This window comes from Arabidopsis thaliana, assembly GCF_000001735.4.
Source record: "Arabidopsis thaliana chromosome 1 sequence".
Lineage (NCBI taxonomy): Eukaryota > Viridiplantae > Streptophyta > Magnoliopsida > Brassicales > Brassicaceae > Arabidopsis > Arabidopsis thaliana.
This window is the reverse complement of record NC_003070.9, coordinates 24,205,952-24,233,701: the sequence shown is the minus strand read 5'-3', so window position 1 is coordinate 24,233,701 and position 27,750 is coordinate 24,205,952. Positions and strand designations below refer to the sequence as shown.

General features: G+C 36.2%; 10 protein-coding genes, 1 long non-coding RNA gene and 1 other non-coding gene across 13 annotated transcripts; 5 read left to right on the top strand and 7 right to left on the bottom strand.

Moving 5' to 3' along the window:
* The first annotated feature begins 178 nt into the window (after positions 1–178).
* On the top strand, positions 179–2,835 carry AT1G65240 (Eukaryotic aspartyl protease family protein). The gene is made up of 10 exons (NM_105197.3): positions 179–567; positions 758–887; positions 971–1,212; positions 1,293–1,517; positions 1,624–1,777; positions 1,868–1,938; positions 2,069–2,159; positions 2,277–2,352; positions 2,434–2,505; positions 2,588–2,835. Exons 1-10 carry the CDS (start codon positions 353–355, stop codon positions 2,737–2,739), a joined length of 1,428 nt encoding a protein of 475 aa, NP_176703.1. The 5' UTR covers positions 179–352; the 3' UTR covers positions 2,740–2,835.
* Positions 2,800–4,639, bottom strand: AT1G65230 (transmembrane protein, putative (DUF2358)). Its single transcript, NM_105196.5, has 5 exons — positions 4,421–4,639; positions 3,934–4,148; positions 3,573–3,653; positions 3,133–3,480; positions 2,800–3,039 (listed from the first exon to the last, which is right to left on the bottom strand). The coding sequence occupies exons 1-5, from the start codon at positions 4,533–4,535 to the stop codon at positions 2,938–2,940; spliced, it is 861 nt and encodes a 286-aa protein (NP_176702.2). The 5' UTR covers positions 4,536–4,639; the 3' UTR covers positions 2,800–2,937.
* On the top strand, positions 3,133–4,444 carry AT1G08747. 2 transcript variants are annotated; one of them, NR_139489.1, is made up of 1 exon: positions 3,133–3,316. The 2 variants fall into 2 exon arrangements; NR_139488.1 differs by lacking the exon at positions 3,133–3,316 and adding an exon at positions 4,127–4,444.
* Positions 4,640–4,731: 92 nt separating the features above from the next.
* Positions 4,732–7,751, bottom strand: AT1G65220 (ARM repeat superfamily protein). Its single transcript, NM_105195.3, has 8 exons — positions 7,494–7,751; positions 7,180–7,203; positions 6,751–6,856; positions 6,581–6,649; positions 5,949–6,442; positions 5,360–5,621; positions 5,066–5,274; positions 4,732–4,969 (listed from the first exon to the last, which is right to left on the bottom strand). The coding sequence occupies exons 1-8, from the start codon at positions 7,496–7,498 to the stop codon at positions 4,903–4,905; spliced, it is 1,236 nt and encodes a 411-aa protein (NP_564845.1). The 5' UTR covers positions 7,499–7,751; the 3' UTR covers positions 4,732–4,902.
* A 135-nt stretch (positions 7,752–7,886) lies between these two features.
* AT1G65210 (Galactose-binding protein) lies at positions 7,887–8,890 on the bottom strand (the record flags this gene model as incomplete). The annotated part of the gene is made up of 2 exons (NM_105194.1): positions 7,887–8,625; positions 8,883–8,890. The coding sequence occupies 2 exons, from the start codon at positions 8,888–8,890 to the stop codon at positions 7,887–7,889; spliced, it is 747 nt and encodes a 248-aa protein (NP_176700.1).
* Positions 8,891–10,514: 1,624 nt separating this feature from the next.
* On the bottom strand, positions 10,515–10,755 carry AT1G08743. Its single transcript, NR_139487.1, has one exon. It is a non-coding gene; the product is annotated as an other RNA (long non-coding RNA).
* Positions 10,756–10,907: 152 nt separating this feature from the next.
* AT1G65200 (Ubiquitin carboxyl-terminal hydrolase-related protein) lies at positions 10,908–15,232 on the top strand (the record flags this gene model as incomplete). Its single annotated transcript, NM_105193.2, has 12 exons — positions 10,908–12,826; positions 12,904–13,032; positions 13,124–13,249; positions 13,335–13,381; positions 13,467–13,600; positions 13,676–13,770; positions 13,894–14,082; positions 14,187–14,393; positions 14,495–14,642; positions 14,742–14,872; positions 14,957–15,046; positions 15,137–15,232. The coding sequence occupies exons 1-12, from the start codon at positions 10,913–10,915 to the stop codon at positions 15,230–15,232; spliced, it is 3,306 nt and encodes a 1,101-aa protein (NP_176699.1). The 5' UTR covers positions 10,908–10,912.
* Positions 15,233–16,265: 1,033 nt separating this feature from the next.
* On the top strand, positions 16,266–18,111 carry AT1G65190 (Protein kinase superfamily protein). Its single transcript, NM_105192.3, has one exon. It carries the CDS (start codon positions 16,484–16,486, stop codon positions 17,672–17,674), a length of 1,191 nt encoding a protein of 396 aa, NP_564844.1. The 5' UTR covers positions 16,266–16,483; the 3' UTR covers positions 17,675–18,111.
* A 1,644-nt stretch (positions 18,112–19,755) lies between these two features.
* Positions 19,756–22,024, top strand: AT1G65180 (Cysteine/Histidine-rich C1 domain family protein). Its single transcript, NM_105191.4, has one exon. It carries the CDS (start codon positions 19,880–19,882, stop codon positions 21,839–21,841), a length of 1,962 nt encoding a protein of 653 aa, NP_176697.1. The 5' UTR covers positions 19,756–19,879; the 3' UTR covers positions 21,842–22,024.
* A 561-nt stretch (positions 22,025–22,585) lies between these two features.
* AT1G65170 (Ubiquitin carboxyl-terminal hydrolase family protein) lies at positions 22,586–24,089 on the bottom strand (the record flags this gene model as incomplete). The annotated part of the gene is made up of 8 exons (NM_105190.1): positions 22,586–22,660; positions 22,761–22,838; positions 22,941–23,021; positions 23,112–23,248; positions 23,348–23,489; positions 23,630–23,758; positions 23,850–23,975; positions 24,078–24,089. 8 exons carry the CDS (start codon positions 24,087–24,089, stop codon positions 22,586–22,588), a joined length of 780 nt encoding a protein of 259 aa, NP_176696.1.
* Positions 24,090–25,873: 1,784 nt separating this feature from the next.
* AT1G65165 (inactive ubiquitin carboxyl-terminal hydrolase-like protein) lies at positions 25,874–26,725 on the bottom strand. The gene is made up of 5 exons (NM_001334198.1): positions 26,599–26,725; positions 26,364–26,500; positions 26,200–26,280; positions 26,042–26,116; positions 25,874–25,956 (listed from the first exon to the last, which is right to left on the bottom strand). The coding sequence occupies exons 1-5, from the start codon at positions 26,690–26,692 to the stop codon at positions 25,936–25,938; spliced, it is 408 nt and encodes a 135-aa protein (NP_001322863.1). The 5' UTR covers positions 26,693–26,725; the 3' UTR covers positions 25,874–25,935.
* Positions 26,715–27,546, bottom strand: AT1G65160 (ubiquitin carboxyl-terminal hydrolase family protein; the record flags this gene model as incomplete). Its single annotated transcript, NM_001334197.1, has 5 exons — positions 27,429–27,546; positions 27,258–27,345; positions 27,080–27,175; positions 26,809–26,995; positions 26,715–26,740 (listed from the first exon to the last, which is right to left on the bottom strand). Exons 1-5 carry the CDS (start codon positions 27,476–27,478, stop codon positions 26,715–26,717), a joined length of 447 nt encoding a protein of 148 aa, NP_001319324.1. The 5' UTR covers positions 27,479–27,546.
* Between the last annotated feature and the right edge of the window lie 204 nt (positions 27,547–27,750).

The following is a 27,750-nucleotide window of genomic DNA, read 5'->3' as shown; positions in this document are numbered from 1 at the left end:
TTAATCACCAATCATTCTTTTCATTCCTATCATTTTATCTTAACTCCTTAAATATTGAATTCTTCAAGTTTGTCAATTGTTCCCAAAATGGATTTTCTTTACTAATATAAGCATTGGTTTAAAGGAAATAAAAACAAAAGCATTGGTTTGTAATAAATGAAAAGTAAAAAAAAAAAATTCAAACATCACATTTGGCACTTTTCTAAATCCGTCTTTGAAAACGCGTTCTGTGTTTTTCTTTTGCCGTTTCTTTGTCTGATTATGAAACAAAGAAATCACCAGAATTCAATACATTAATTCAAACAAAATCTCAAATTTTTCTCCTCCGGAGATATCTAACATATTATAGGCGATGGAACTGAGGAGAAAATTGTGCATTGTGGTTGCAGTTTTCGTAATTGTGATCGAATTTGCATCAGCCAATTTCGTGTTTAAGGCACAACACAAGTTCGCAGGGAAGAAGAAGAACCTCGAGCATTTCAAGTCTCATGACACGCGCCGCCACTCTCGGATGCTCGCTTCCATTGATCTCCCTCTTGGCGGAGACAGCCGCGTAGACTCTGTCGGGTTTTGTTCTTTTTCCCTCTCTTTTCAATAGTTTAACGTAGAATAAATAGCTTCCGACTCAAAACCAATTGACAATAAGCGAAAATGATTATGCAGCGATCATTTAGTACCGTCATAATTTATGTAACATTTGGGACACATACCTAAGTTTAGGTACTAATGAAGTTACATTTTCTTGGTTTTGTTATAGTTTATACTTCACTAAAATCAAGCTAGGGTCGCCACCAAAGGAATATCATGTACAAGTTGATACAGGAAGTGATATACTTTGGATAAATTGCAAGCCGTGTCCAAAATGTCCCACGAAAACTAATTTGAATGTAATGTTTTCTTCTTCTTATTTACTTGCTGTCTAGTGCTAACACAGATGGATCATATCTTTGTTTTTTTTACGCCAATGCAGTTTCGTTTATCGTTGTTCGACATGAATGCTTCTTCGACTTCGAAGAAGGTTGGTTGTGATGATGATTTTTGCTCTTTCATTTCGCAATCGGATAGCTGTCAACCCGCTCTTGGATGTAGTTATCACATTGTCTATGCGGACGAAAGCACAAGTGATGGAAAGTTTATAAGGGACATGTTAACACTTGAACAAGTTACTGGCGATCTTAAAACTGGACCACTTGGTCAAGAAGTTGTATTCGGGTGAGCTTTAATATCTTCCTTATCTTTTCGTTTGTGGTTTGTGATGTATTTTTTCTCATAAGGGCTTTTCTTTGAGAAAGGTGTGGAAGTGATCAATCTGGACAACTTGGGAATGGTGACTCAGCAGTTGATGGTGTTATGGGATTTGGGCAATCAAATACCTCTGTCCTTTCACAACTAGCTGCCACGGGCGATGCGAAAAGAGTTTTTTCGCATTGCTTGGATAATGTTAAAGGAGGTGGGATTTTTGCTGTTGGTGTAGTGGATTCTCCAAAAGTTAAAACAACTCCTATGGTACCTAATCAGTACGTAATATCTCTTCTCAAGTCATTTATTCTTTTCAATCAAGAAGTTAGAGTAGGAGTAGCTTCTGTTTTATGGCCGCTAACATGTGTTGCTCAACGATTTTAGGATGCATTACAATGTAATGTTGATGGGAATGGATGTGGATGGAACTTCTCTTGACCTTCCACGAAGTATTGTGAGGAACGGAGGAACCATTGTTGATAGTGGTACAACTTTGGCTTACTTTCCAAAGGTTCTTTATGACTCCTTAATAGAAACGGTAACTTTCTCTGCTCATATTCATATTAGTGCATGTTTATTTCTAGTTTGTGTGAAAATCACAATCCTGACATGAGTTTTTCTTGTGTAGATTCTTGCTCGTCAACCTGTAAAACTTCACATAGTAGAGGAGACCTTCCAATGTTTTAGCTTTAGTACAAAGTAAGACTTTCCCTACCGTGTTTATTTCCAAACCATTCTTCTTTTAGATACCTATAAAGCAAGCCTTTCTTAAGTATTATGCATCATTCATTACCTATATATGCTAAGCTCTTCCTCCTTAAACTCGCAGCGTGGATGAGGCGTTCCCACCAGTAAGTTTTGAGTTTGAGGACTCTGTCAAACTAACCGTTTATCCGCATGATTATCTTTTCACACTTGAGGTAAGTCAATAGAACAGAAACTTTGCTTTCGAGATTTCAACAAAACGTTTCGAAATGTTCTAAGTAGGATGTTTCGAGTTTCGATGATCGGAATTGCCTCTTTATTTTTGCTAACAGGAAGAGTTGTACTGCTTTGGTTGGCAAGCTGGTGGACTGACAACAGATGAAAGATCAGAAGTCATTCTCTTAGGAGGTAAAGTTCAAAATTCTAATAAAATCTTTCTTTCCATATCACTCACTCTAGAAGATAGTCATTTCGCTTATCTTTTTGTAGATTTGGTGCTCTCGAACAAGTTAGTAGTATACGATCTGGATAACGAGGTGATCGGATGGGCAGATCATAACTGTAAGTATCTCTAGAACCCAAAAAAGTAGCAAACTCTGCATCCTTTCTTTCTCATACAAACAAATGCTTTTCATGTTTTAAGGTTCATCAAGCATCAAAATAAAAGACGGATCAGGAGGTGTTTACTCGGTCGGCGCAGACAATCTCTCATCGGCTCCTCGTTTGTTGATGATCACAAAGCTTCTTACAATTTTGTCACCATTGATCGTAATGGCTTTTACTTCCTTAGCATAGTAACAAAGAAACCATTCAGCTGGTTATAATATGCATTGTCTTGGTGATGGATGCTTAAAGAAGATTTAATCATTTTGATAGTCTTTCTTCCAACACAAACAAACACATCTCTTTTCTTGTTCAGTTTTTTTTTACAGATCATATACAACAATATATAGGCATTTACATATCTGTTATAGAGGATGGGAGAGAAGGTAACTAGATTGTGTTCTTCAAGAACTGTACAACAAAATAGACAATGGCTAGAAACAGTGCAATTTGATACACATCTCTCTCAAAGCTGTTGTCTCTTTGGAAAAACTGCATCACCACAACTAACATTCTCTTAGTTTATATATTCAATACTGCAATTTACATAGACACAATATAAAATAGTGTTTAGATGAAGCTGACCTTATTTGGATCGGTTGGATCGCGATATATATCTGTGTCCTCTTTTCGAGTTGTCAAATTGGCGGTCAAGTCTTTTGTGACATCGGCGACATCTTTTGCGGATTCAGAAGCAGCAAAGAGGCGGCGGGATGTCCAGAAATAGGCTTGAGCAATAGGGGATGATGAAGATAAGTCCCAAGACTCTTCATGCTCAAACACTTGCCCACTAATCTGGTTAAGAGTAAATTCAGATTTGACTTTTACTATCAAATCTCCACTTACAGCAGCAAGAATAGATTTTGGTTTTCCTTTCACTGTCCATTTAATTCGCAAGACGCTGGTCGATAACATTACCATCTCTTGTACCGTCTACAAATAAGGGGAAGGGAATCACATTACTTGTGAACCAAAAGGGTTAGAAAATGCAAAACAAATGTTAAAAGGTTGTGATCAGTTCTTACCACGGTAGGATTCTCTAATCCACTAGTTATCCACATTGGTCTTTTGTACTTCTCACGACCTGTAAAACTTCTAACCGGATCCTGCAATCACTATCAATCACGATGTACTTACTTACTGCCAAGGAATATCAGAACATCACAAGAGAAATAATGGAATACAAGTGTTGTAATGTTCGAGCAAATCAATTTTACTGGACCATGTCTAAACGCAAGATAAATACTACTCCCTTTAGCACATAGCCACATATATTCAAGTGCCCATTTTGAGCAAAGTGGATTAACAAGTGACAAATTTTCGACGAACCATATCTATCTGAAAAGCAATGTACATTGTAAAATACAATGTGACAGAGAAATGTACCTTATATTTAACGGAAACTGCATAGCATGCAAAGGCACGATTTCCTTCTCTGATTTCAAGAATGTCGCGAACAAGTTGTCTAGCTGTGGATTCCACCTGCGGACTACTTGTGCACTCAAAATCGTTGCATAATTCCCCAAAATCAATCTTGTCAACAAGCTTGTCTACTTCTGATTTATCAATGGATACTTCAGTCCTCGTGGAATCATTCATAACTGAAGCAAGTAAAGAAAGACAGGATAGTTGCATAGTAAGATAAGAGTAGAGTGGGAGATATACAATCAATAGGGCTCCAGAAAATCAGAAGGTATCATTCAACTCAAAACACCTATGAGATAGAATTGTACCACAATTTTGAACTTAAGGGTTAAAACATGGAATCGTAATGGAAACTTTTTGTAACAAGATCACATAAAACGAAGATTCCAGAATAATCCAAAGATCAGAGAAGTGGTGACAGGTGAAATAGAGAAGAGTAGTAATGTACCTTGGGGAAGACGGTGGTGGATCTTAGAGGAAAGCCAGGAGTGGCGGAAGAAGCGCCGCCGGAGAAAGGCGGCTGAGGGAGGAGAAGCAGGGAGGAGGAAGGAAGAAGTAGTCATCGGAGTGTATTTCCATTATGATATCTGATTGTGTGGCCAACGGCTTAATGGTCTTTCCTCGCCTATTTTTTTCTGTGGTTCCCTTTTAAATAACACAATCTCCCTACTTTTGGATAAGGTTTTATATTCTCTATTTTTTATTTTTTGGTTAGTATTTTTCAAGATGACATTCCTGTATTACCTCACAAAGAGGTTAACCAAAACCAACAAATAATCAACTAAAGAAGTACTTATTCATTCAAAAAAGAGATCACACCAAGTCACCAACAATGTAGAGCATCTGAATTTTGCGTTAAGAGAAGTAAAATATTGTCTTTCTTTTATTAGAAGAGAGTAAAAAGAGAAAACAAGAAGCAGAGCGTCTCACTCACTCCTCTTCTTCGGCCTCTTCGAGCCAATTCACAAACGGTTCCAATCCCTTCACAAACGTTTGCCTGCAATGCAAAACCAACACAAACCATTATTACATATATGTTACTAAGAGAATACTATTATTAACCTTGTTTTTGTGAAAAACTCGAAAATAGTACCTGCCCTTAGGGTTGGTCCCTTTGCGATACCAGTGCAGAATGGTGTCTTCCGCAAGCACATCCAGTTCATACAGAGATCTCACTACCTCAGGAAACACTTTCATCAGCTTTGCATCCTCATAGCATTGCATCTGTACTTTATACATCAGTTCCATCTCCATGTTCCCGGTGCTACACAGCGTGTTCAGAAGGGGTGCCCATGTTTTCACCTACCACAAAACAGCGGCTAGCTTAGCTTAGCTTTGAACAAAACAACATAATCTTGCTTCAAAATAAAATAGAAAATCAACTCACTTGGCGTAATACAGCATTCGAATTCTGCTGCTGGTTTTTCCCAGACCATTGAACAGCATTCATTATCCCATCCCAGATCACATGCACAACCTCAGTCTCTGGCAGCTTTGCATCTTTCACCTGTTGCTTCACCATTTCAGTCACTTCATCTACGTTTATTTCCTCTGTCACTTGGCTCGTAAGGACCGCTTTGATTTCCTTCAGCTTCACCTCAAATATTTTCCTTTCATTGTACTCTACCAGAGCTGTCAATCCTGCCTTACTTAAAATCAGAAGGAAAAGTATAGCAGATATATCAATTTTACATATACAATAAGAAAGCAGAGATAAAAGACAAGTGATAATCGAATACAGAATCAGAAGTAACTGAGAATTGTTGAACACAACAAACTAGTGACAAAAGTTAACCTATATAGAAGCATTTTCACTAATTTAATCTTATCAATGAGAAATGGCAATCATATCAGTATTAAGCGACTAAAATTTAGAGAAACGCAGGTAAACAGAAGAGCAAGGAAACTACAACAAGTAAAAAAAGAACCAACATTATACTATTGAATGCAGCAAACTTCAAGAAATTAAAACTCACGTGAAATGCTCGGCAAAACTTTCTGTAGTCCGCTTTGTGGGTGGCAGGAACTCCAAGAGTTTGTCATCCATCTTGCCACGCCTCAGAATAGAAATCAAGTCATCAAGACTGTTCTCAACCAAATATTCATTGAAGAAGTCTGTTACAAAATTGAGAACTATCCCTTTGGCAACAAGAGTATCCTTAAGCAATGGCTGGAAGACAGTCTCTGCAGGTAATCCTGAGAGCTTCTGTGAAAATGCAAGTGCTGTGAATATTGCAAGCTTCTTCCTCTCATTCTCCTCAAAAAGCTCCAGTGACTGTAAGAATCTCCGTGTAACATTCTCAAGGTTCTTAATAAGGAAGGCTTTCCTCCGCAAAATTTTCTGTATGTATACAACTGATGGTAAAATAGCTTCACGCTTTGGTTCACAGTCGATTATAGAGTAAGGGTGGCGTTCCCCTTCATCAGATTTCACTGAACCAGTTTGAGTACGTCCTCCAATGAAAACAACCTTATATAATAAAAGAGATCCATCAATTATTAAATCTCGGAAAGACAAGCAAAACAAAAAGCCCCTTGCTACAAGAAAACAAAAAATACACAGGCAATAGAAGATAGCTGAGACAGTATTGATATATGGAGAATTTACCTCAAAGAAAATATCACCGTATCTTGAGAAATTAAGATCAGATGACTCTAAACTTCTGGCAACAAGTTCCTAAGACAAAACAAAAACAAAGTCATAAGTTAAGGTGCACGACATTTTACAAGCAAATAAAAACAGATAAATAAATACTTAAAACACGAAAAAAAAAGTACCAGATCACCAGCATTATCCAGATAAATCTGAACTAGTGCATCAGAAAAAGCAGCAGGGTCGAGAGGAGCAGCAATATTCCTTTTGCGGGTCTTAATCCGCGTACCTCTACACATAAAAATAAACACAAACTTATAATTACAATCATTCTAAACTTAATGCTCATGTTAACAATTTCTAACAAAAGATGAAACAACTTAAAGAAGAGTCAATAGCCAGATCAAGGGAAGAGAGTCTTCTCACAATTCATTTCAAAGTACTTCAAAATACATTATTATGCATCAACTTCAGAGATTCAGAACTAAATCTAACCATAAACATCAGAACCTAAGTTTTCAACTTCCATGGACGAATTACAGAGAAATTAACATAGACAAAAAGGCTCAAACTACAAAACAAATAAATGTCGAAAAGCTTTAAAATTCACATACCCGAGAGTGGGCTTCTCCTTTGAGCTGCAAGAAAAAAGAGCAATAAAACAGATTAGCAGTGATAACGAAATCATCCTGAATATACATACGAAACCCTAGCAGTCGAAACAAGTCTCGTTTCAACCGTAATTCATAGATTCGAGACAAATCTAATTCAATTAAGAACAATGAATAGCTATAAGGATTATAAACAAATTCAGAAGAATGCAAAATCGAAGGAAGAGATGAGATCTGAATCAAATTTCCACGAGAAACAAAATTGGTAGATTCGTCATCATCAGAAATCCTAACGAAAGATTGTGAAACAAGCTTACCTCATAAACCAAGACGTAGAAAGATTAAATCGGAGACGAAACTTTTGTGTTTGAAATCTGAGAACTCAAAAATACGAATTCAAGAGAAAGAGGACGATGCTACATAAGACGCTAAAAAGGAGAAGGTACTAAACGAAAATGACGAAATTAACCCTAATCTCCCAAACCGGTTCGATTAAGATCAAGTACGGTTGAGGGTCGGTTAATTAGTTCTGTTACGTTAATGTCAAAATTCAAAAGAGCATATAAAGAATAAACTTTGAAAAAAGATGCATGGTTGATGGTTATATAGAAATAATTAAATAAAGTAATTATATCTCAAACTTAAATCAATGGCACATAAAACCAATCGTGAAAAAAAAAAAAAAAAAAAAAAGTATCTACTATATGAATCTATTCTCTAGAAGGCTCTTCGAGACGAATGTAATCATACATAACTCCTTCAAGTGGTCCTGATGCTTTAGCTTGTCGAAGATAAATCGTGTTGGTTCCCGTGCGTAGCAACCTTCCAGGTACATTGATGCTATAAAGCCGATAGAGTCCATGGATTCCATGTCTTGCTATAGCATTATCTCTTCCAATATATCCCGTTGAGAAAAATGGCCTCGTGTATTCGTTATTGAAACGTACTTGTAGATTAGCCCATGCAGCCGAGGCTAAAGCTAGCTGCAATGTGTAGCTACCTCGCATGTTTACATATGGAAGATGAAACACAGTCTGCCATGTAGTTGGTGTGTACGTTGAATCACCGATTTTTCTTGTGACTTGAGAGTAGAACCAGTCTTTGCTATAGTTACTAACTCCAATTGTGTAGATGAGGTCATGGTTTGGATATAACTCTGTGTATCGTTGCCATAATCCGTACTGCCTAAACTTGTCCGTGTGGTTTAGATATAAAGGGTTCATTGTGTTCTTGTATGGCTCCGGTACAAAGTATTCTCGAGCTCGTTGATGTGGATGGAGAACATTATTGACTCCTTTGTATTTGATGCCAGTTATAAGTCCTTGGGGACTCGAGAAACTGACACTAATAATCCCGTTGTCCACTATCACCTCTCTAGTCCCATGTTTGTTTCTTATTTGTTGAACAGTTGGAGCTCTTCCACTTGGTCCATCTAAGTTTCTTATCGGCCTAGAAAACGCGATTGGAAGAAGAAACAACAGAAAAGAACAGATAATTAGCGAAGTTATCTTCTTCTTCGAAATCAACTTTGCTTTCAAGATCTTTAGATCGAAAATAATTTAAGAAAAGATTGTTGCTTCAAGTTCCTCCTTTGGATGTGGAGTCATGACATGCATATTTATATGCGTAATGCGTATGTGGTTATTTGTTAATCAAAGTCTAAGACTCAATGGGAATAGGTGCACCAAAACTTAACTAGGACTTACTTTGACATTCATTTAATTTGTCTGATAATTGTTTTTCTATTTTAATTGTTGTCTAAGATAATATTGAAATATGCCATGAAAGACCGACCAAGTTGTTGCGAAAGGGTATATATCATTAACATGATAATTAGGTCTTACAATTAGTAACGAGCCCAACATTTTGGATCCTTGGCAAAAAGAAAAAACAAGGATTCCAGTTTTCATCGCAGCAACAAGGTCATAAAATTTCAAAAAGATTTTCCTATCTATTCTAGCAGTGGTGTTTTTACTTCACTATTGATGAACTTGAAGACTGCGAGCGTAGAGAGGCTATTGGATGTGCAGACCATTGTTCATTTGGTTCCATAGGTGAAAGACCGACCAAAAATAAAAATAAACTATTGGAAACTAGCTTGCGAATGGATAACATATTTAAACAAATATTGATATACTTAAAAGATGGAAATTTGATGTATTTTTATTTTTTTTTTATTTTTTTTTGGTCTTTGCTTTATCAGTAGTATTATAAAAACTAAAACGATATTTTTTTTGTTGATAATTTTCTTTTATAATTTGGTTTTGGTTTAATTTGATTTTTGTATTGGATCAATTTGGTATTCGATTTAGATTCAGTTTGATTTTTGTCAAAAATAATTTTACTATAACAAAATAACGATTTCTTTTCCGAAAAATTCAAATTAATTAACCAACTGAATACAATGGAGTTATGTGAAAAGTTAGTAAGGGAAAAACTCTTTACAAGTCTATCACAACTGGGATAAAGTTTCTTTACCCTTAAATCTACACACTGCGAATATTTTTCGGGCAGACTTTACTTCATTAAAGGACGTTGACGATTCACAATACTTGATATGCATTATATTTCTTGCTATCCAGTTTATCTCCATATATCTCAAAAACAAAACAAGAAAAACAGAGCAATAATATTGAAAACAGAGCAACGATCTTGAAACGACAAGACAGAGCCTACAACAATATCGATTTTATTACTATTTTATGACTACTTCTTTTGAATATGTGAATCTAACATCTAATGGACCCTTAGTTTTGATTTTTGGTGCGTTATGTAACTATTTTGGATTGATTTTTTCTGAATTTTTCATCAAGTATCATGGCAAATAATCTTTTTTGATGAAAGCTTGGTAGTTTTGGAGTTACATATTTTAATTTAACTATTTTATAGTTAACCGAATAAATTTAATTAAACATCGACATCACAAATGAAATTTTAACAATATATTAATCAAAGATACTTATAATTTGTTTTTGGATATTTAGACAAAATTCCGGTTATTCAGATAAAATTCGGATATTTGGGTAAAAGTTTTGGGTATTTTGATGAATTTTCGACTATTTGCATAAATTTTTTGAGTGTTTGAGTAAATTACGGGAATTCGAGTATACCTGAATTTAAAGGATACCTGATTTTTAAAAGTATTTAGCAGTTTTGAATTTTTATACCCAGATTGATCCGAACCCGATGAGATCCAAACCGAAACCTAACCAATATTTTAGTTTTACCTTCTTAGCTCTTAAACTTCTCTACTTAAAGCAACCGTACCCGATCGGATTTTAACCGAACCCGACCCACAATACCGTTCCAATAATCTTTTCTTTTGACATACCTTTGAAGCTTTCACCTTCTGTTGCTCTTTCAAAACCAAAGCCTATTGGGATGACCAATTTGATCCCAAACATGAACACAATTCCACTTATAAGTCACTACACACCCAAATTTGAATGCTTTTCTATTTTTCTACACTCCCAAATTTACTCTGGGAAGGTCCAATTAAATCGAGAAAGCTATGTCATTTACTCCACACGGAGGATGCCCACAGGTGTTCGACACAATTCCACAAAGACCCTGTCACGTGGCTCGTACGTGACATCTTCTTCAATACCTTACTCGTTGATTTTTTCCCGCTTCTCCTCTGTTTTCTCCCGTCACGAACAAAACCTCTCTCGATACCAAGAAAACGCAAAGATCAGATCACTGAGAAGCGTTACTAGCTTCTACTCTCTTCCCCAACATGGAGCGTCCTACTCTAGAAGATGCTAACAGCGAAAATCTCTTCAAACGTGCCTACGATTCCTACTTTGCGAAAGATTACATCAAGGCGTTGGAGATAATTGAAGATTTGCGTTTCGTCCAAGGGAACGACAGGGTGTGTGTTAATGCACTACAAGGTCAAATCTTTAAGGAGCTAGCGAAAAAAACAGAGAACACTGATGTGAAAGTTGCTTACTTGTTGGGTTCTGTACAATGCGTTTCCATAGCTCCTGCTTTGTCATCGATGGCGGCTATTTCACTCTTCACTTTGGCACAACAGATTCAGTCAGTGGTGTATTACAAGAAATCTGTGCGCAAAGCAAAAGAAACTTTGTATCATCTTTCAGTGAATGTGCAGGATCCAGAATTCACCAAGAAAGAACAGAAAGCAATGGTGTCTGTGATCAAGATTGCAGAGTCGAGAATTGCTGAATCCAAGACACGACTTGTTGTAAAAAACTGTGAACAAAAAGAAGATGTGGATACAAGGAAGAGTGAGCCTGATTTCATTAAAGGATTGATGTTGTATTGGGCTGGTTTGAATGTTGAGATCAAACGGAACTTTATGAAAGTAAGCACTGCGGAACTTACGAGTTATGTTGAGGGGTTATATGGTAGTGAAGGACGAGATGCGTTGGAGCAAGTTCTCACTTTTGCAAGGGAAGAGGGGAAATGGAGATTCTGGATGTGTCGGTCTTGTTCGAACAAGTTCACTAGCGCTGAAGAGTGTAAGAATCATCTTGATCAAGAACATTGTGCAAAGTTTATACCTAATGAGACAAAGCATATGCCTCAAAGGATAAGTAAAGTCTGGTCTCGTAAGATATCCATTGGAGGTTGGGAACCAGTGGATGCAGCAGCTGCCATTGAACTGATTAAGAATCGATTGGAAGATGTGAAAGAGTTTGCATATGAGAATGGATGGTCCAAAGACTGGCCTTTAGCTGCTGATGAAAAGCGCAGTAAGTTACTCAAGGAAATCCAGTTGCTCCTTGTGTTGTTTTGGGACTGTAAGATTTTCACTTGTAGCATTCGAGACTGGGTGATGGGTTTGACGGTTAAGCATTTTGAAAAATTTGAAGTTTCCAAGCATACTCTTACTGATTGTCACCTAGTGGAAACACCTCAGATTATCTGTTTTTGTGAATGTGATGAACTCAATCAAATCCTGGAATTTCTAAAAAAGATCAAGTGTGAAAGGGATGATGGTACAGATCTCGTTTGCAGAGTAGTGGAGAGTTTCTACTGTGCTACACAAGTTAAAGAAAAGCTCGACTTTGACCCTCAGTTTTCAGTTCTTCTCCTTGATAAGAGGCTGCTGCAATGCAAAATTTCTCGATTCGATGATGAAGGGACAATCAGTGTCTTTGATCCCAATGTTCACTATGCCAATGCGCATGCCCAGGGAGGTTATATCTTATCCTGGTTAGTCGACAACTCTTCAGAAGATAAGATTTTTCGATTTCCCACGCCTATCAGGATGCATAATCTTGATATTTGGGTCGCTGTTCTGAAAGCCGTTTGGTTGACATGTATGACTTTGGCAACTAAATATGCAAAGAAGTGGAAGCTCCTAGATTATGATGCAGCTCTTACTGCCGCCAAAAATTTGTGTATTTGCGAAGATGTAAAGAGGAGGAATCTACAGAAAGATCAATGGACCAGTTATGCATCTCTTCTATGCGATACATGTGAAGAGCATTTAAGGAGAGACGCTGGAAAATCCCTGAATGCGAAATTATTCTTGTGTGTAGTACAAGATGTTTTCAAAGGAGCATCATTTCCGACATTTAATTTTCTCAATTGCATCAATGTTATACGTGAGCATAAAGATCTTAGTGATGATATTGTGATCAAGTCCATAGACCTTCTGAAATTAGTGGTCACCAAAAAGGTTTATTTCTTATCTGAATTTTAATTAACAACAGGATATCATAAAATCGTCTGTCATAAAGTGTCATTTGATTGCAGGTTGTTCTAATAGATTCAAGATTTTTACTGGTTGAACGTTCAAGGATTAATTTGCTGAACAGCCTCACCAGACTTTCTGTTTTTGACTATCGCTCCTACATTCTTCGACCAATGAAAGAACTCATCCTGGTTGGTTTGATTTTCTACAAAGAGCTTTCATTATGGTTCTGATTGGGTCTTTCACTTGTTCCTTATTTTATTTTTATGCTTCATCGTGTAGGATGGCATTGTATATATGGAAAACAAAGCAAAGTTAGCTGTAGTAGAAGCAGATCTTATATCCGAGGAAAAACAAGAGGAGGGAATGACATTACCATCAAAGAAGAAGAAAAATAAAAACAACAAGGTCTTTGAAGTTCTAAATTTTTTATTTGCTTCGCTGACTTTTTGGTTATTCAGTTGTAAGAAGGTATGTCTTCATGATGCAACAGAAAAATTCAACGAGCATGTCTAGTCATCTTGATAAGACTGTTCAACAGTAAGTACCTCACAAGTCTATTTTTGTTATGACGATACATTGTTTTCAGGTTGTTTCTGAACAAATTGTGTTCTTACATCTCTAGCGAACATTCTGCCAACCTTGAACTGGATAGTACATCTCCATCGCTAAAACCGGTGGAAGAAGATACTTTAACAAGTGAAAGTGGTCTATTGGAAATGAAATCCAACATTAACAATCAAGAGGAAACTACTAAAGGTGACCCTAGTGACTCAGTTGACGAATATTCTAAAATCTCTATTGTCTTGAGATTGTCATTTCTTATTTCTTTAGCTTTGCATGGAGAAGATTCACTGTCGAAACATCCGGTCTCAGCACATGAAGAAGCTACAACCAGATACAATTCAATTCTTGACATGGTGCTTAAGGTAAAGCAATCACCAACAAATTCAAAACCTAAACTATCTTCTACTGATTCAGATCATTCTTTATTTTCATGTAAAATCTCTTTACCTCCTTATTTTGCTTTGATAATATGTGCTCTACTGCAGGCCCTCTGTAACCTTAAGGTTCTTAAAGAGGATTTGGTCCACAATCGGCAACCATTTTCTGACAATCAAGTTCCTTGTGTACTACGAGATTTCTTTTCTGCTTTTGTCTCGGAGCAGATAGAAGACGAGGGTTTCTACAGTAACCTCCTAAGCGGTTTACTTGCTTCCTTAGAAGAAGTTCATTCCATGGTTTGTGCGGAAGATAAATTCTAAACTATGCATATTTTATTTTCCAGAAAGCTTGGTTGCTGTATAAATGCCATTCTCATATTTTTTTTGTCCGTTTTTTTTAGTCAAATGATGCTGCAGAGGTAGTCATAGCCATCCTTGAGTTCTGGCAATGCTGGAAAAGTCCACAAAGAGAAAGCTTGGTAACTCGTCTTTTTACACTGGAAGAATATGAAAGAATGAAATGTAGCAAATGCAGAAAGATGCCAAATTATCCAGAGCAAAGGTCTTATGGCGTTGTTATAGCTGCAGATTCAATCAGAGACCTGAAGGTATGTTTCATTTATTTCTCTCCTTGTCTTTTCTACAGTAGCTGGTACAATCTCTTAAGAAGCTGTCTTGTGGTTACGTATATATATATATATATATGCAGTGTGCTTTTGGGAATATAAAGTTTGGAGACATCATTAAAGTGATCCGCATGGAAGATAAAATGTTATGTGACATTAAAACAAGAGGCTGTGGAAAAGCAAACTTTGTTCGTCACACTATAAGTAGCTGCCCGCCTATCTTCACAATTGGTAACTTCTTACAACGATTGTGATCCTATCTACTCATTTCATTTGTTGTGGTGAATATGATAAGACAATGTTGCTGTTTTTGTGGGTTTGCAACATTAGTGTTGAAATGGGAGAAGAATGAAACTGAGAAAGAAATATCTGGAACGCTGAAGGCTATGGACTGGGAGATAGATATCAGCAAACTATACGAAGGCTTAGAACCAAACACTAACTACCGGCTTGTGTCAATGGTAAAATTTGAAACAGGGTCACAAATGTTTTATGCTATTGATTTTCTGTATCTCTGTTACAGTCTTAATATATGGAAAATGCAGATCGGATGTGGCGAAGAAGGAGAATACATTTGCATGGCTTATAAAAAGAACCGGTGGATCAGTCTCAGACATGAAGCTTTAATAGAAGAGGTAAAACGAAACAGTTGCCTTCGTCTTTCTTGAGCTGAAATTTGAACTTCTATGGGTCAAACATTATTGATATGTGTGATGATGTTATAGGTTGTCGGTATTTGGAAGAGTGTGGTCAGATTCTGTGGAGAACGGAGGGTTCGGCCAGAGATTCTATTTTATGAAGCTGCTGGACTCGATCAATAGCCTAAGAAGTGACAGAATTGTATCGATATAGGAACCCAGCATTGATGTATAAAAAACATGGCAAGCTAGAAGTTGCGTACATTATATGAATAGATCATTTGAAATTAGTAAGCAGTCAAGTTGTTAAATAGACCAGATTGTTATCAAGCCCTAGAAGTCTCGAGCTTCCAAAAGTTTCTAAGTGAATAGCTTTCAACTTCTTCGTCTTATAAGAGAATAAACTACAAAAGTCGCTTACTTGAATTCAAACAAATAGAGGAGTCTTTTTCAATCTGCGTCTTTAGATAAAATTCGGAAGGCTTACTTTGATCTTGAAGATGCTTTGAATGTAGATATTGAATGTGAAATTCTTAACGTCATCAAAAAGCACCCCGTTTCTTAGGTTTGTCTATTTTATCTACCATGCATGTCATGACTCGGGCTTAGAGGGAGACTTCCAATCAAAGATAGACTTGTATGTTTAGGAGGGAACAATATATGCAATCCTAATACTGATTTCTTTAATGTTAAAAATGATTTTAACTAAAATAAGTAGTTTTTTTCTCTTGCGGGTTCAATCCTAATGAATTTGATAAGGTAAAACTTGGAAGATAGTTTGGTCGCAACTATCTTCTTCATTTCGAATGTTCTAAGCGAATTTTGGGAAGCTCTCAAAAGCTTGTAGAAGCTCTCAAAGAATTTGAAAGCTATAGACAACTTGTGACAAAAATTCTTTAGTTTTTAGTGAAAATCTTTACAAGGAAGTGGTATAATAAAGAACAAATTGGGGTGATGAATTTAGGGTGTAAAAAAAATTGATTTACTGAACAATTTTGCATAACTTGGAAAAGCTAGCATTGAAAGAATCTTAACAATTAATTTATACATTTAGATGATCTAATTCCAGCCGAGTGTTTGAATTCTTGAGGACCGTTCGTCACTAACAAGTAAAAAGATATTAAAAAAAAATAAAAAACTGATGACATGAGTAGACCCCAAAATCGTAGAGATCACCAAGATATGTGATAAATCCTTCCAACTCTAAATTCCACAAAAACAATTAAAATGTTTATTTCTGAATTTTCGCGGGAGGACGTCAATGTTGAAAATTCAACAAGAATTTGAGTACCTTAAAAATCTAATCTTATTATCCATTTCGTTTGCAAACTCGTTATGGAGTTCTTGAAAATACTCTCTGCTCATTTGATTTAAAACTAAAGTCTTTCTTTTATAAAAAAAAAAAACAGAAAAAAAAACAGTTTAGGTTTAGAGATGGGTTGGTTGTGGAGGAAGAAGAAAAAGAATAAGAAGCTAGAATTGGAGAGAGGAGCCAAGTTGTTAGAAGAGCTCATCGAATGTTGCGATGGCAAATCCAATCCCATCAAATTCTTCTCTGCTGATGAGATCCGCAAAGCCACCAACATTTTCAGCCACTCTAATCTTGTTCATCAGGAAGAATTTTACTGCCAATGGTATTCAGGTAAGAACGAGAACCATCCCATGATACTCATCAGGAAAGATTCTAATGTGAGGGGAGGAGATCTTGTGTGCCGCAACATAGCAGTTTCATCGATGGTGAGTGGTCACAAGAACTTTATGAAATTGGTTGGATGTTGTCTTGAGTTGAAATATCCAGTCACGGTCTATCATGGTGTTAAGAAACATTATGGATTAGAAATAGATGAGAAGCCGTGGAAAAGAAGAATGAAGATAGCAGAAGATATCGCCACTGCTTTAGCTTACCTTCACACTGCCTTCCCTAGGCCCCTCGTATATATGATTTTGTCTCATCGGAATATCTTATTGGATGAAGATGGTGTCGCGAAGCTGACTGATTTCTCTCACTGCGTCTCAATCCCAGAAGGAGAAACATTTGTCCGGGTTGAGGCAGAAGATGGATTCTATAGTTACTTTGCTGATAATTACGTTAACAGTGTTGTAGTCTCAGAGAAAACAGATGTCTTTGCCTTTGGAATCTTTATGGGTCTAACGCTTCTATTAGGATACAAAAGCTATTTCGAGCATTATCGAGGAGAAGAAAAAGAAAGTGAAGAAGAAGACCCTGAAGATACTGATGAATTAGATTATTTTAACAAGAAAAGACATGCTCGATATTGGCTGTCAAAATTAAAGAAAGACCGACCAATGGAAGAGATTGCAGATCGAAAGATGATAAAAAATATGGGTCAAATCTTAGAACAAGAGCTCTTTCAAATGAAAGCTTTCCGGATGCTCTCACTGAGATGCATGGGTCCTAGTGAAGAAGTTCCAACGATGGTGGAGGTGGCCAAAGAACTAAAGAAGATCCAAAAATCTCTTAATAAAGATTCTTATCGAGGAGAAGAAGAAGAAGAAGAAAGTGAAGATGAATTTAACGACTCTTCTTCTCTTTCTTCAGGTCAAACCCAATTCGACTCTGCCCAAGACATTTCTTCCACAGTGGTCCTCTCAAACCAAACTTAAACACAAAGGCATTGCTACCAAGTATTGCCTGCCAGGTATTTCGTGAAATGTTTCAATGGGTTATGTTGAGCTGGTTTCGTTTTTTCAGGAAAAATCGAACAATGTGCTGAAAATAAGTTGAATTCATGTTCGTATTAAAACATTATCAAGTTTCATTTTTGTTGTTGTATTTATAAATAGTGCTACGTTACTTTTGATTCATTATATTGTCCCTTAAGAGTTTGTGTATGTGTGTTTGGGTTTTGATCGATCCGTCTGTTTTTGTTAATGTAATAATTTTATCAAGAGATGTTATGATATATGTGAATCTTGTATTGATGATTGTCTACTCGTGTATTATAAGGGAAAGTCTCCCAAGTCAATAACAATTCTAAAGTTTACATTGTGAGTTGGGAAACATGGTTCATTGACGTAAGTTTGCAATTTCCAGCAACTACATCTGACTATCAATATTGAACTGTCAACTCCACTACTGTTGGGTTTCTTATATATGGATACACAATAGTTTAAACATACTTATATAAATCATATCTAACCAAGTCTCGAGCTTCCAGAAGTTTCTAGGTGACGCACAACACCTCAACAAGATTAGTTCCATAACATGCAATTTAAACTTTACGAAAGTTAAAAATTCTCCGATCCAAAACCCATATTTTGCGAAATATTACTAAGGCAAAAAAAAAAAAAATCATCAGAATGTCCAAAATAAAGAATGATGTTCATAAAACACATCAAGCTCAAATCATGACTAGCGCTTAGAGGGAGACCTCCAACTAAAGTTAAACATTGTTCACGAGCATGAATTCAATTGTTGAAAACCTCCTCAAATTTTCAATCCCATGCATGAGTTAGTTAGTATCTAATTATATATAGAATATTCATTCACTTTTTTTTCCCTATCAATCAGAATCTATCGCCTAATTAAAAAAATAAAAAATTAAACGCATTTAATTATAAAATCAAACCCTAATCACTTTTTTATAAAATCTAAAAAATCATTTAAAATCATTTTACAGTTATTGTAAAATCTAAAGATTTGGGTTACTCTAGTAAACATTTTCCATGAGATGTTAAATGAGTTATTCTTGCAAAGAGTAGAGTGCAGTCTGAGTAATTTTCACAATATTTATATGTAATGTTGTTGACTTGAAGAAATAAAGTTTTGAGTTTATTTTTGTCCTATATCATTTGGTTCTAAATGTTATTGGGATTGTTAATGTTTTGCGAAAGATGTTAGCTTTTTTCTTTCGTATTTTTCTTGTTAACTCATGTGTTTAAACATGGAATAAAACAACATAACATAAGACATCAAAACTTCGAAAACAAACCTTTTTTCTTAAGTAATAAGGTTAAAATAACCTCATACACTTGAGAATAAGATTGCAATGGACATTCGATATGGCTGTAACAACGATTAAGGAAGTGCCAAGAATTATTGTTTTACATTTGACGAAATAACTTTTTCAGTCTTCACACATATATTATAACTACTGTTCATCCGTTGCATAATTTGGAGATTGTTATCCTAATATTTAAAGTTTCTTTTTTATTGATTCATATAAGTATCAAGTATTCATGTATCCTTGTCCTCTCTACTTTCAATGGTCATGGGATCCATGTAACTTGCATTATTGTGCACTGAGAGATTTTCTAAGATGACCCAACGTTCATTATTTTATGAAAGGGTAACATGATTTAGTTATGAGGGTAGGTTTTAGTAATATCTGTCTTTATTTTAACAAATTATAAATCATCTTGTATTTAGAAAGCTATTAAGAAAAAACTTGTTTGCATCGATTGTGTTTTTATTGATTTATCGATTTATCGTGTTAGATATAAATAATGTTGAGTAGGTAGCAGTTATCTGTCAGATTTAATATTTACTATTGTTTTGTTGCAATAATGTAACAACTATTTATTGACCCATTAAAACTCTACTATTAAATAGAAAGTCTTTTGCAATGTAAATCGTGCTTCGTTGATGTTGGCACGTTATCAAAATCAAATGATGAATAGTTTAGTGATTACCATGTCAGATCTAAACTTTCTTTTACTAATATAATAAAAAAACATATAATTAACCATTAAATGAGTACTAAATAAAATAACTAGTATTGTTTTTTTCACTTATCTCCGTCACATGAGCTAAGAGAAATCAGAGACCAAAAGTTCAACGAGAAATTCTCACTAGATCTCTTAGTAACCATGGAACCTGAGATGGTGCGACTACCCATTCATGAGCACTGGCTGACACCTGCAAGAGATAATCGGTGGGGTAAATGTTGTGGACTCCAATTCAAAACTATCAGTGATGGCTACAACTGCAGAAAATGTCGTTATTTCTTCCATAAGAGTTGCAGCAACTGCCCTAAAGAGATCAACCACCCTTCTCACAAGTGTGATAAGAATCTTTCTCTTATTACAAATTTTGCCAGCTGGAGTGTGAGATGCCGTACATGTAAAGAGACAATCCAGCCCTATATCCAGAACTATGAATGTCAGCGCTGTGAATTCAACATCCATTTGGATTGTTTCAAGTACCCACCACCGAAAGTCATTGATTTTCCCCAGAACCATGACCACAAACTCAAGCTAGAGATGGTGAGAAGCTCCTTCACCTGCTTTACTTGTGGGAAGGGAGGCAGTGGATATCCTTACAAATGCCATGAATGCGATTTGGCATTCCATGTGGATTGCGAAAAGTATGGAGCAGAGGTAAACCACCCTTCCCACTCCTTACACACACTAAAACTCATCACTGGTAAACCACCGGCTTATACTGATGGGAATTGTAGTTTATGTGGGAAAAAGATTTTTGACGAAATGTTTTATCACTGTTCCGCTTGTAACTTTACTTTGGATTTGCGATGTGTTTCTCTTCCACCACCACTAAATCTTCACGACCAAAACACCCACAACCATGAACTAACCCTTATGCCAAAATTGATCTCTTTTACTTGCACCACTTGCGGCCTCCATGGAGATCGAAGCCCATATGTCTGTCTTCAATGCAATTTCACTTCCCATAACAATTGCTCTGGATTTCCATGGGTCATCAATATCAACCGCCATGATCATCGCGTTTCTCGCACTTCTCTTCTTGGTATTATTGATTCAGTATGTGGTGTTTGTCGTAAGAAAATGGATTGGAGTTGTGGGGGATATTCTTGTAAGAGGTGTTCTGAGTCTACATTTCATACCAAATGCGCTACTAGAGAAGATGTTTGGGATGGAATAGAGATGAAAGATGAGCCTGAAGAAGATGAACCTATGGAACCATTCGAGGTGATTAGTGAAGGTATAATACGACATTTCAGCCATATAGAGCATAACTTAAGACTGGACAAGTCTGGTACCTTTGTTGAGGAGAGAAGTTGCAAGGCATGTGCTTATCCTATCTATCATGATCCCTTCTACAGTTGTATGAGTTGTGATTTTCTTCTACACGAGAACTGTGCTAAACATCCTACACGAAAACGTCATGTGCTAAGCAATAAACCGTATATTCTACATGCATCTCAACGTAACTACTCTAAGTGTAAGGCTTGTGGAGTATTTTTTAATTGTTTCATATACGGTACTTTTCCGTTTGGATTAGATGTGCGATGTGCCTCCTTTTCTGGGTCACTTGTCCATCCAAGTCACCAACATCCCTTGTTTTACACATCACCAAAAGGAGTATGTAGTGCTTGCAACAAGGAAACATCTCACGTGCTCAGATGCGTTGAAGATAAGTGTGGATACGCCTTGGATTTCAAATGCGCTCTATTACCACATGAGGTCAAGCATAGAGTCGACGATCATTTTCTCTCTTTATGCTATGGTGAAAGAGATGCAAGTGGTAAATATTGGTGTGATATTTGCGAGAAAGAAACTGATCCAACAAAATGGTTTTACACTTGTAAAGATTGTGGGGTAACTTTGCATACCAATTGTGTGCTCGGAGATTTCCGAGGCCTGGAACCGGAAACAAATATAGTATTGGATGATGACCGGATGCAGATGACACTTTACGAGACCGTTCGCAACAATAGTATGTCTCGACCAGTTTGTTATAAATGTAAGTACCATTGCATTTTCCCTATCATCTTGAAAGTCACCGACGAAGATAAATACTTTTGCTCTATCAGTTGCTGTGACATTAAAACCCTTCCCTTCTACAACTAAAATTGATCTTGGTGTTGTTTTTGTTTCCACGTTTGTAATTTTGTTACGTATACTTGGATCGGATCCGCACTACATCGCGGGAGAAAATTTATTTTATGAATTAGTGTGATTTAGATTTGTAAGTGTGTTTGTATTATCCATATTGTTGATTTTTCCAGAATAATATAAGCAGAGATATCACGGAAATCAATATGGACAAAAGCAATGTTGTTATCCACAATCTTACACGGTTACATTTATCTTTTTTTGCCATTACCACATCTCCGGCCTCCATTTTCTCCAATACACCATCCGTTGGCATATTTATGTTCTTTCACTTACAAGACTTTGGCACCCTCTCTTGTTTCTTAGGCTTTGCTTGTTTTATTCGATGCATTTGGAATTCAAAGAAATAATAACTAAAAAAAATCATTTCAAACGAAAATGAGAAAGAAAAACTAATCATGAGTGAAAATGAAACTATAAAATGACACAAATCTCTTTAACTTAAAAGGATATAAATATTGATTTAGTCAAAAAGATATAGAGAAATTCGGGTCTGTGGCTCAATTGTGAAAATTTGTCACTGGAAGTTTAATTATCATACTCTACGTTGATCATAACTTGGTTACCCACACGGTTCAACAGAGTACTAGAACAGAAATGTTTTCAAATGTTACTGACCACTACATCAAACGAAATGCTAATAGCGATGTGTTTGGAAACTGGTATCTAACTATATACATTGATCAATGAACATAACAATCAGTCAGGATGCTGAATTTGGGCTAAGAAATAACACACGAGGCTTGAGATCCCTGCGCGGAAAACATCTGTTCCCTCTGCATAGTAATGCAATCCAAGAAGGTGGAATTGAGAACACACACACACACATAAGAAAAGAAAAAACATAACCATGTATGCAGTTATAGGAGCTTACATTTTCAAAAAACAGAATCTCAGATCGAATATGCAGTTCTCGAAAAATGCTGAGAACACCATCCCAGTCTCCAATAACCTGGACAACAAAAAAATACATCACTCAGTCACAGATCAAATAACTTGCTTATCTCTTACCAAAATGTCTAGAAGGCTAGAAGCTACGCAATTCAAGTGTTACCTTTTTCTGAGAACCAACATGTCTGACCCATCTATTGTCTTCATAAGCTACGCAGTTGTATCGATCTCCATCCGAGCAAACCTGAATACATATTAACTTATGAGTTTTTTCTTGTAACAGAATCTTCAATAGGAAAATGGAACTGAAACGAACTAGTTACTTGGCCCTTACCATTGAGACAAGACGGTATTTGGTAAATGCACTATCACCTTCGTATTGGTATATCACACTAACATCAATCTCAGTCGCCAGAACAGAAGTTGTATCAAATATCTCTCCTTCAGTCTCATTGTGTTCCCACTCAAGCGCTAGGAAATACAAGAAAAAAAAAAGAAGACGAAATCAATAGCATTATGTTGATGATGTCTAATGACCAGTTTTAACTTGAGAGATTATCACAGGCTTACCAATTGTGAAAACAGTTGGAAGTTTATTTATCATACGTTGAACATAGTTTCGTTTCCCACATCCTTCCTTATCACAAGGCATCTTTAAGCTTATCCTGATGATTTGAACGAACTTCTCGAATGTAAGATTCTCGAATAATCCCTGCGATAACCAAATACGTTTCTAGTCTCACTTTCATGAAAGACTTGTTCGCTTAAAAGATTTAGAGACAAAAAAAAATGACTTGCCTTGGTTTCTCGGAGTGAATCAGCAGTGATGATCATACCATAAGAACGTTTAACTGGATACTCCAAATCCATCTTGCATCTATTGCAAATCTTGTTCGCCAATTCGTACACTTCAAAGTATGGATTCCACGGAGGTAAGTTCTCCAAGATGTATACAAATAGGTCAAAGATGTTATTTGCTTCCTGAAGAATACAAAAATACATGAAGCTTGAGAAAGAAGTAACTAAAACACACATAAGACAAAGGTTTTAAAGATGAGAGCAGAGCAGAGACCGGAGGTTGACTGAGACTGAGATTGTTGATAAAGGAAATACGAAGTATGTCTTCCTTAAGAAATGAGCCTGTGAAGCTTTGACGTACTATGTTCTGTCTTGCGAAAACGCTAATTTGCCACAGAGACTGCAAAAAAAAATCACATTCTTGAAAACTAAAACAAGATCGATCAAAATAGATTCACGCTTTGTTTTGTTTATCTTTGGGTTTGTTAAAGTTTTGAAAAACCTTGAGTATCATATTAAGTGATGATTCCTCTGCGTCGTAGCCTCTGCACGAAGTAGAAGAATTCTTATATGGGGAAAAAAGCATAGATATACTCTAAAGAGGAGACTTTGCTACTTACATATCTAATTTCTTGTCGATATCTTCGTCTTTCTCCATCATTTGGCTGGGAATGAAAGCAAAAACAGGAGAAGACAACAATGGCGATTTTCTTTCTTGAGTTTCTCGAGAAAACAAGAAAAGGAACAGAGAGAAGAAGACGAAGGGAAATGATTTATAAGATCAGAGTTATTTTGGTTACGTGAGGGTCACGTGATAATATATTAAGGATTGCTTATGCCACAAGAAATCATGAATTATGGTATTGTGAACTTTTGTCAAACCCTTGGTGGGCATAAATCCATTTGGCAGTAGGACACCGAGTAAGTGAACAAGCTTAGTCTTTGTAGACTAGTCTTTGTTGCAATGTTGCAGGTCTTCGTTGTTGTCGTTCTTGGTTTTCAAGAGAAAATCAGCTTTTCAACTTGAAAGACACTCATTGAGATTCTTCTAACCATTTCTGGATTGACATTCATTATTTTGTTCGTTCATTTTGAGGCAAGTTTGAACTCTCATGTCAAATTGTTTCAGGAATCTCTCATGTGTTTCTTCTTTCCCAAGATTATTAATCTGATTCACCAAATGGTTTGGTTTGCACTATTATCTTCGTCGGTTAAAAGACTTATACTTTCTGCAATCTTTGGTGCAGCTTTTATGAAATAATGAGATGATGATTCGAACAACGCTAGACATAGAGGCAATATAAATCCTAATCGTCAAAGCTTCTCTGTTTCTTGAGGTTCAGTATGAAAGAAAGAAAAGACTTTGAACAAGGAAGATAAAAACTAGACATAACCTTGGCTAGGGTTCTTGACAAACATAAAAGCCTGAAACTACATAGATCTACAAGGATTAAATAACTCATTTTGATTATGTACAAGGCAAACCAAATTTTGATTCTGAAAGTACAAGCAGTACATTCTCTTCGAAGCAGATATTCTCTTCAATAAACTGAAATTTTTAACTTGTTGTGGAAACAGACTTGAAGTTGTCTTCTTTTGAAACTTAGATGCAAAGTGTAACAAGACTCTAAGGACCAGAGTAAACAAGGACAAGTGCAAAAGAGAATCTCAAAGCACAAATTTTAACAAAATAGATAAGTTGGTAAATACTCTGTTGCAGCTGTTTTGTGTTTTGTCATTTTGTTTTCTTTTACTACTAAACACAAGGAAATTTGAGTAGAATGCAATGGATACCGATAACTCACAGCTATAGCAGAGGCGGTAAGACCAGATCTTTCCCGTGGATCTCTACGGTCATAGTTTGTCAAATACAAAAACGTACAACGCAAATGAGAATGCAAATCCAAGAAGAAACCTAACAGAAACATGTAAAAGAATCTGCTTAAGCAAGAATCTATTGTTGCGTACTCTCAATAATTAGACTAAATGATGATATAAACAAGGCCAAACTTGCATGTATTGTTTGTGTTAAGGAGCATTACAAAATGGTCTATTACTTCTGGAACTTAAGAGACAGAGCTATGTTTTATCTACACACAAGTGTTCAATGAGCATCACAAAATGGTCTATTACTTCTGAAACTTAAGAGACAGAGCTGTGTTTTATCTACACACAAGTGTTCACTGAGCATAACAATCCGGATAGTGAATTTGGGCTAAAACATATACAAAATCTGTCCACAATAGTGTAACACCAACAAGGCATCAATCTGATTCCTATAAAGTTTTTGACTTCAGACTCAAGCACTTTTATGTCTATACATCAATCTGATTCCTATGCCATTGAAAAAGCTTTTCTATTTATTGCTCCCTTTGCATAACCTGCAATTCAAAGTAGGTGGAATTGAGAGAAAACACACATAATAAAAGCAAAACATGAGCAAGTACGCAGTCGAAAGGGCCTTACGTTTTCGAAAAACAGAATCTGTGGACGGATATTCTTTAAACAAATGCTGACAACATTCTCCCAGTCTCCAATAACCTGGAGAAGCGACATAGCCTCACTCAGGTAAAGAAGTCACAATTCCACATACAAAAATGTCTAAAAGACTAAAAGCTTTATACCTCTATCTCAGAACGAAGATATCTGACCCATCTATTGTTTTCATAAGCTACACAGTTGTATCGATTTCCATGCAAGCAAACCTGAATGTTAACATTGGAGTTGTTTCTGGTAACATAGTAAAGTTAAATGGAACTGAAACAAATTGTAGGTACTTGGCCCTTACCATTGAGACAAGACGGTACTTGGTATATCGAATGTCACCTTCGCATTGGTATATCACATTAACATCAATCTCAGTCGCCAGAACAGAAACTGTATCGAATATTTCTCCTGCAGTCTCATTCTTTGTCCACTCAAGTGCTAAACAATACGAGAGAAAAAAAATATGCTCAAAACTACTGCATTTTGTTGTGATCTCTACTAACAAATTAACTTAATAGCTTATACCATAGGCTTACCAATTGTGAAAACAGATGGAAGTTTGGTTATCATACGGTGAACATAGCTTTGTTTCCCACATCCTTCCTTATCACAAGGCATCTTTAAGTTCATCTTGATGACCTTAATGATATTCTCAAATGTAAAATCCTTGAATGCAGACTGCAAATAACCAAAACACTTTCACGAGACTGAATTCTACTTTCAATGTATAAGGGAAAAAAAGAGACTTGCCTTGACTTCTCTAAGTGAACTAGCACTGATGATAAGACGAAAAGAACGTTCAGCAGGATATTCCAAATCCAGTTTGCATCTATTGCAAATCTTTTTAGCCACTTCGTATACTTCAAAGTACAAACCCCAGTTAGGCAGAGCCTCCAAGATGTTTAGAAACAGGTCAAAAACACCATTTGCTTCCTAAAGCGTAGAGAACAAGAAAACATCAAGTCTTGAGAAAGAAGTAATTGGTAACATAGATTTTTTAAAGATCAGAGGTTAGACCAGAGGATGCTTGAGACTTAGATCGTTGAGAAGGAACTCATGAAAAACAGATTCATCTTCTCTGGAGCTTGCGAAAACGTTAATGTTCCATATAGACTGCACAAATCCACATTCTTGAAAACTTAAATAAACAAAATCGAGAAAAACAAATTCTTTAGGTTTGTGAAGTTTGCGAAACCTTGAGTATCATAGCAAGAGCTGAAACACAGGTGGCGTTTAGCTTCCCTATAGGTTCCTCTGCATCGTCTTGCGTTAGTGAGAGATCTCTAAACAAAAGATAAGCACCAAGTCGAAAATGTATGAGAAAAGCATAAATATATACTCGGAGGATGAGATTTAAACTACTTACGGATCTATTTCTTCGAGCTTCTCCACTTCTTGAACGTTTGATGGATCCATCTCAATGATCGAAGGCAAAACCTTCTTTCTTTGGCAGATTTTCCCAAGAAAAACAACAATGGAGATTTTCTTTCTGAGTTTTCTCGAGAAAATAAACGGCAGAGAAAGAAAATGGGAAAAGTTGAAGAGAAGACCAAAGGCGATTAGGCGAGGACTTAATAGGGTTAGAGTCTGTTAGTTTGTTTACGTGATCCTCACGTGATATATATTAAGAATTGTGCGCCAAAAATTGTTATGAAGCTTTAATCAACATTACATAGCTCTTCGAGTAC